Genomic DNA, 7,713 nt, shown 5'->3' with positions numbered 1-7,713 from the left:
CCCTCCCGCAACCGGAACGGAGACATTGAGGCAGACAGACATTTAGGCCGCAAAATTAATTCTCATGATTCATAAAACATTTCCAAACTACATTTAACATACAACAAGCTTTGCAAAATGTATTTCATCAATGCTCACTTTACAAAAACTTTAAAAAGTTACTTTAAAAAAGTTATTCACATTACTGGACAATAAAAGCAACACTAATAACAATCTCCAATAATTAAGAGAACCCACATACAACTATGAGCAATGTGATGAGTTGTGAAAAAGCAACAACTGCCCATTTCATTTAGAAATGTATCCATCATCTAATTGAAGCGCTTTACACGTTTAAACTCTTAAAAGAGCACACTATCCCTTCATGGTCGCTAAAGTATGTTGGCACCACTACAGAGTCCAAGTCATACTCTGTAGATTTGAGATACAAATGATCAATTAATGTCCCCCTCTCAGTTGTGGGGGATTTGACATATTGAACATAACCTCTTTCCATCATAAAATTGCAGAGACTTGAAGATTTCAATATGTCATCATTAAAGTCCCCCAACACTGCCACAGTGGCACAATATGACTCAAGCCAATTCAATAATCTATCTAAATTATACTTAAAGAGAGACATGGGGTACGACGGTGGACGATAAACCACTGCAACTATAATTTTGTGCTCTGCAAAATAATTGGCTAAACATTCTAAACAAAAGTCTTGTACTGCGACTTCATAGTTAAGGTTTTCTTCACAGTACATGCCAACTCCACCATGTTGTTGGCCCAGTAAACGAGTCAGAGCCAGATGACCACTGCTCTGGTAGGATAAACTACGGGGACGACTGTGGAAGTTATATCCTTCAATGTGACTGGTTTGAAAAGATGAATCTACAGTTAACCATGTCTCTACCACAGCAATACAGTTAGGCCGCACTGATTGTCACTGTATCCTCGCATACTCTATTTAATACTTTGATATTATAATTTGACACAAACTCGTTTTTGGTGAAAATGTGCAACACATCAGGATCTTCGCCAGTTTCAAGACTTTGTAATAAAGCTCGATCGTCATCAAGCATGGGTGTTCCTCTTGAGCGCACTCTTAGCCGGTTTAGTAGCTCTGCAAAAGTTTTATCGCTTTGTCGTACAACTGTTGTTAACACCGCAATTCTGAATAAATCTGCAAAGAAATTCACGCCTACGTCTTCCTTGTACAGAGGATGACCCATGACTGGTGGCAATTGATAGAAATCCCCAACAACTATGATGGACACATTTCCAAATGGAGAAAAGTCACCTGATTGTTTCATTTGACGCAACCGACCGTGAATGTACGTAAATATCTTTTTGTCAACCATAGATATTTCATCAATTATTACTATTTGTAGATCAACGTATTTAGCGCGCAATGTATTGAGCTTTTCCTCCCCCAGCGGCGTGTAGGGGAGGGAAATACTTGTACCGATACTAAATGTTGAATGGATAGTAGCCGCATGTAAATTATATGCCGCTATCCCTGTCGGAGCCGTTAATAAAACGCTGACATTATCAGGACTATGGCATGTAGGAGCCAATAACCGAGACGCCTCATATTGAATCGCTCTAATCAGGTGACTTTTCCCAGTGCCTGCTCCACCCGTAATAAAAACGTGTAATGGGTCAGGGTTCTTGCCAGCAACTTTCTCTAAGCAAAATTGCCGTATTTTGTAAAAAATAGACAGCTGTTGCTCGTTCAGAGTTCTCACAAGTGAAAGACCCTCTTTACGACTCATGACATTTGCTTTCTCTACATGACCAATTTGCTGATTGCTCACGGCCAAGTCGGGAATGGGCTCTTGCTCATGCTCAGAGTTAACTCCCTGCATCTTCTCTCTGTTCTCCTCCTTTGACTCCAACCTCTCAACTTCCTGCTCTGGGCAGAGCAAGCCCCATGCATCCTCTAAGACGTCATCACCGTCCATCTGCTCCTGGACCTCCTCCAGGTCCTCAGTCGCAAGTTCAAAGCAACACCTATTTGAATCAACAATCGATTTAACGGTATGTAGGGACCCATCACTCAAACGAACTTCTCCGTTTTTATAAAATTCCTCAAACGTATCATACGGAGGCGGCTTAAGGTCAGCCTCAATGCGATATGGCAGGAATAACTGAAGGATACTTTGATGAAATAACTCTGTAACTTTAGTCTCAGAAAACCACACATAACGGAGGACAGCAGGCTTGGTCCGTGTTCTCTTAGTAATTGCACCCAAACCATTTTGTAACATAATTGGCTTTTTACATTTGTCAGATGGACAAAGTAAGCGATATTCGGATACCAATGTCGCAATGCACATGTCATTAAATGTCTCGTTATGTGGTCTACCCAAGTAACGATCAATAGTGTTTCTCATCCAAATATCATCCGGCCTTTCCTTATCTATTTCACTTATGGGTCTGCTCATGCGAACTATATTATTGCCTGTTGGAATGAATTCAACCTTGCGTGAAAACTCTTTAAGATGCATCCCTGGCATTACACGATAGACAGCTTCCTGCGCAGAGACATCTCGATTATGAAGATAAACGCTGCCTAATTTTTTAAATGCCTCTTTTGCACTAAGATTACCTTTGGAAGCTTCTTTTTGCGCACAACTTAAGAGCAAACCCATTTCTCTTTCTGACTTGGAAATATATGAAATAATGTACACAACACAAGCCCACGCATCTACAACAATCTGGATATCCATGTTGGCATTCCAGCAAATTAATAACTTCTCATTGTAGTTATTAATCCAGACTTCGTCGAGTTCCCTGGCCAAAACTATGTGTGTGTGTCCGCCTAAAACACTGTAGACTTGTTCAAAAGTGAACTGTGATAACCCCAAGGACGCAAACAAATCCTGAGCACTAAGAGACAGGTTATTTTCATCAAGAGTAGCCTTCTTAAGCGCAGTCATAATAACTTCAGCTTGTTCCCTTGTAACAAGTGGGACAGATTCAGGGTCCAGCTGTTTAATAAACGTACGCGTCAATATCGGGCGGGGAAAATTAAAACGGCACACCTTTTTACCTTTCCTACATGTTTTGGAGTGACGTTTGGAATGCTGCTGCACCGAAGTAACTTTTTCCAATACATTTGGGTCTGAGGGTCGTTTACACGTGACATATTGATCCACAAAGTTCAGGACCTCCTCGTCAGTGTTGACACCAAGTTTAGGGAAGTTCTCTACCCAAAAGAGGGCGTGGCAATGTGGGCTACCTCTCTGTTGGAATTCTACACGATAGAAATAATCTATGATTTTACCGATGGGCTGAGCTGGTGCCAAAATAACTTTACGCAAAAATCGGCGCCAACGGGAGTCAAACATGCGAGCCGCGGTTACAGGGTGACGACGCAAAAGGTCACATCTCTCAGCCCAGTCCAAATCTGCAACCCTCCGGGTACCACCTTCCTGCTTTAAGAGTGTTTTCAGTAGGCTTGGCCACCGCAGATCTGCAGAACTAAATGAACAAAACCACGTCGGAATACCGAGCTGACGAATGCTTGCAAACAATTTTTTTTGTGCCAATTGCCAGAAGGGCGGTGTTCCTCTTATAGCCGTCATAAATCGATAACCATTATCAAACTGTAGTAAATCTTGTAAAGTTCCTTCACCTGCAGCAGCATTATCAGAACCGGAATGTCCCTTCCGCAAAGCTATGGACACTTTTGACACAACCTGCTCAACTTCCAACATGTATAATGCCAAAAAGAGAAACTTTAAATTTTCTGCAAATCTGCCATCCACATGCATTAGTCGGTTAACAAAATATCGGCACAAGGTTAAACGTGTTTTCCGAGGGGTATGAAACGTATTGCGTCCAAAGGGAAACTCTTTTGGAAAGCATTTAGCTTCATTTTCTTTATCCTTTAACAAACTTACCGGGCTGTTACCCTCAGCCGGAGCTAAATTTAAAACACCTTCAAAATAGTGATCAAGAGCCTCCTGCCCTATATCAGCAGGCATGAAGAATGTGTCCTGGTACATGCAATGTCGCTGTCGATCATGGAGAAGCTCATCCATGTGATGTCTTTTGCCTCGTCAGCACAGAAAGGCCTGATTTTTTCATGCAGGTAGGTCTGCCTGTCAATGTTCAATCCAGGTGGGACCAGGACATGGAGATTGTCAACCGGAGGCAGAACAGCTGTAGTGCGTAGTAGCTGAAATTCCACTGGTTCTGCTTCACAGTGACTTTTCGCAAGCACCACACCTGGTCTCTTGGCATCAAAGCTGTAAGCAAATAACAGGACATTTAAGAAATGGCTAACTATTTCACATGAAACACTCATTAACTATTTTTTTTTGTTTGAATATAAATACCTGAAGTGCTGATAGCTCTTGATCTTTGGAAGACGTCTGAAGAAGGGACTCAGATGCTTCTGCCAGTCGAAGTTCTTGACGAACACTCTGCCATCCGCCGTTCCAACAAGCTGTGGGATATTGAGGTGAGACTCAGGAGAGCTGTTTTCCACTACCTGATGACAAGGGCGACAATGTAAAAAAAATTAGAACAGAAGAAAAATATCTGCACTTAAGTTTTGCCAGGCTAATGTTTACACATTACAGTAGTCAAATAACATAAACTAACCTCAGCGATGTCTTCCAAAGTGTCAACCCTGGTCTTCATGTATGCTCGCTTGATAAGTCCAAAGCCACAATCAGGGGAGAATTTGGTGTGTCCAGCAATGGGGAAGTGGATGTCCATTGTGTGGTGAAGCTTGTGTCCAACACGCCAGGCAGCATACCACAACATGAAATTGTTTTTGTTTTGGCCACTGCAGTTGTCACAATGAAGATCCACGTATTTTTCTCCAACCCCGAAGTTGTTGAAGAAATGATGCATGTAGCTTATGACTTCATTGCTTCCCTTACTTGACGACATGCCTTCGTCAATCAGGAAATTGACCTGCTTCTGCATCCCTTCACAGGAGACACCAAAAAGGCCACATTTTCGTGGAGTCAGGAAATACATTGGCCCCGGCTGCAGAGGGTTTGAGGGAAAATGTATCTGTAGTTGACAGAGAGAGAGAAAGGAGATTAGATTAATACATATGACATTTGATTAAGACGTATATGTCTCTATAATTGCTATTCTGCATTTGCACTATTAGTAGTACCTGCTGTGCAAAGTCGAAGCTGTAATGCATCCTGATGTCTTTGCTTGCTGGCGGTGAGGGTCCGAAAGCACATTAGATTCTGTTGTCAGTCTGCAGGCAGCAATCAAAGTGTTGTAAAAAGTCCTCTCACTTTGCACAAGGGCAAGATGATGCACTTGCTTCTGGACAACTTCAGATTTTCTTTCATCTGGGACATTTGCACTTCGTATCAGCTGCTCGTTGTTGCTCTGACACTGCCAACAGAGATCTGTGCGTGGCCTGCAGCTTCTGATGTGTGGGAGAAGCTGTTTCCACAGTGATCTGAAGCTTGATTTACAAACTGCAGGCTCACCTAAAAAACAGATGTTGCTTATGGTTAATTATACTCTAATCATTAAAACATGAAAATCACCAAAATAATGTTTTACACTTACCAAGCTCCTTAGCAGACTTCACGTAGAGACGCCAAACTGAGGCCTTAGTCACATGGGTTGGGAGCAACTTCACATGCCAGTCCTTATGGCCAGGATGTCGACCAGGTAGCATTATGCATAGTTTTTGATAAACTCTACAACGGTGTGGATGACTTCATGGCTGATGAACCTGAGTGAACGTGGCTGTGGCTGTGCACGCTTCTTCCTCAACCGTGGTGTTGCTCCATTTTCATCATAGTGTTTAATTATGTCAGTCAGGGTGTCTTTGCCAATTCTGAAAAGGGGGAAAAAAAGGATTAGGGTTGACAGTAATATGGGAATAACACGCTTCACGTGGCTAGCTAGCTTGTGATATCATGGCTCACCAGGTTTAGACCAAAACAGGCACTCACAACACAAACACGACCACAACAGCACACCAGAACATAACTTTCAAGCGTGTTTGTGATGCCATTTATTCTGCATTATTCACATTATGACGTTTACGTCGTATTTAAGACTTAAAACGCGGAGGAGCGGGACACGGCCGGGGCTAGCGGCGCTACGTGGCTAGCTAGCTTGTGATGGCTCAACAAAACAGGCACTCACAACACAAACATGACCACAACAGCACACTAAAACAGGCGTATTTAATATTAATCATTACTTACGCCATGAGGAACAGGAAAGTACTTCTGCAGACTTCCGTGCCTCCTATGAAAAAGCTTGTCCGGGCAAACTTGCGCTTCTTCTGGGGCTTTTTCGTGGACGTCGTCAGCTCAGAAGTTACGACAGAACGTCTGTTTGCTTCCATATGTCCGATAATCCTCATATCCTGCCACTCTCTTTCTGCTGCTAATGAGTCGCTCCGTAGCTTGTACATGAGTTCTGGAGTGAGTTTCCCGCTACACGATTTGCTTGAGAGTAGAGAATTTTCTTTTCTTCTTGAGTAACATTTGCAGTCAAAGTTACGGAGCGATAGCAGAAGGATCCATTTTTCAACTGATGTTACACATCGCGTGTTGCTCCCTGTGTTGCTGCTTATCAAGTAGCCATGCGGCTGGCGGCTCAGCCCATTGGCTGACTACAATAGCGCAGCTGTTCATATGGAAATGCGGTCACACCCCTCTGCACGTCCAGAGAGCGCCCGAAAACACCACATTTTAAACGGCTTTATTTATGCTTTTAATGCTGCAAATACTGTTATCTGATACATCGAATGGCTGGTCCATATCTTCAACTAGCACATTCTGCAAAAAAACGAAAATCACAAATTTGGGGAAAAAAAAGTAAAATGCTGTTTTTCTCAGTTTCACCGAGGCCGACATGGTCCGACAATTCCGGTGGCGAGTCACATATGCTGTTCAACGGTGTTCAAGCACGCAAGTTCGGGTGGAATGTCGTCCAATTGTAAATTATTGACTGAACTTTCAGCTGGCATTTCACCTTTACAGAGTTTGGAGTTACATGTGTAGCAGATCCATAAACTACCTCTGCAATCCAAGAGGGGGCATGGAGTTGGACACTTTTTGTCGCATGTATGTAAATAAGCCTCTGAGATACAGGCATCAGCTATAGCAGCACATTTAGGTTTAGCCATAAAGTCTTCCTTTTTACAAGGTAAGACCTGGTTCTTAAATAAGAGTTTTAAACACACACAACAAACATATTCTGGACCATCTTCAACTTCCTTTATGAATTGTTCCATGACAAAAGTGAAGTTTTCCAGTTTTTGTTTCAATTGTTTTTTACTTTTTGTGTATGCTTCTCAAATTTTATTTTTAAATTGCTCATTATGGCGGTATTTTTGTTCAACAAGTGCTTTAACTTTTTGTTTATGAAGGGGATTGGTCTTGTACTTTTGTTTACTGGCTGCTTTGACATTTTGTTTGTGTTGTACATTAGCTTTATATTTGTTAATGCTGGCAGCTTTAAGTTTGTTTTGATATTGTAAATTTGCTTTATATTTGTTAATGCTGGCAGCTTTAAGTTTGTTTTGATATTGTAAATTAGCTTTATATTTGTTAATGCTGGCAGCTTTAAGTTTGTTTTGATATTGTAAATTTGCTTTATATTTGTTAATGCTGGCAGCTTTAAGTTTGTTTTGATATTGTAAATTTGCTTTATATTTGTTAATGCTGGCAGCTTTAAGTTTGTTTTGAAATTGTAAATTTGCTTTATATTTGTTAATGC

At 41.6% G+C, this 7,713-nt stretch overlaps 1 protein-coding gene across 1 annotated transcript; it reads right to left on the bottom strand.

Moving 5' to 3' along the window:
- Positions 1-231: 231 nt before the first annotated feature.
- Positions 232-2,536, bottom strand: LOC140380413 (uncharacterized). The gene is made up of 3 exons (XM_072464417.1): positions 2,508-2,536; positions 1,754-1,998; positions 232-921 (listed from the first exon to the last, which is right to left on the bottom strand). The coding sequence occupies exons 1-3, from the start codon at positions 2,534-2,536 to the stop codon at positions 326-328; spliced, it is 870 nt and encodes a 289-aa protein (XP_072320518.1). The 3' UTR covers positions 232-325.
- Positions 2,537-7,713: the final 5,177 nt, after the last annotated feature.

The sequence above is a fragment of the Eucyclogobius newberryi genome, unplaced genomic scaffold (assembly GCF_026437365.1).
Source record: "Eucyclogobius newberryi isolate DKJ021-1_F unplaced genomic scaffold, fEucNew1.0.hap1 SCAF_47, whole genome shotgun sequence".
In the NCBI taxonomy this organism is placed as follows: Eukaryota; Metazoa; Chordata; class Actinopteri; order Gobiiformes; family Gobiidae; genus Eucyclogobius; species Eucyclogobius newberryi.
The sequence above is the reverse complement of the archived record's forward strand: the minus strand, read 5'-3'. Positions and strand labels throughout refer to the sequence as shown.

Coding starts and splice junctions, on each gene's coding strand:
- LOC140380413 (XM_072464417.1), bottom strand. CDS start 2,536: ATGTCTCTGCGCAGGAAGCTGTCTATCGT. Junction 1,999..2,507: donor CGCAGGAAGCTGTCTATCGT/GTAATGCCAGGG, acceptor TGATTCAAATAG/GTGTTGCTTTGAACTTGCGA. Junction 922..1,753: donor GAAAGCAAATGTCATGAGTC/GTAAAGAGGGTC, acceptor AGTGACAATCAG/TGCGGCCTAACTGTATTGCT.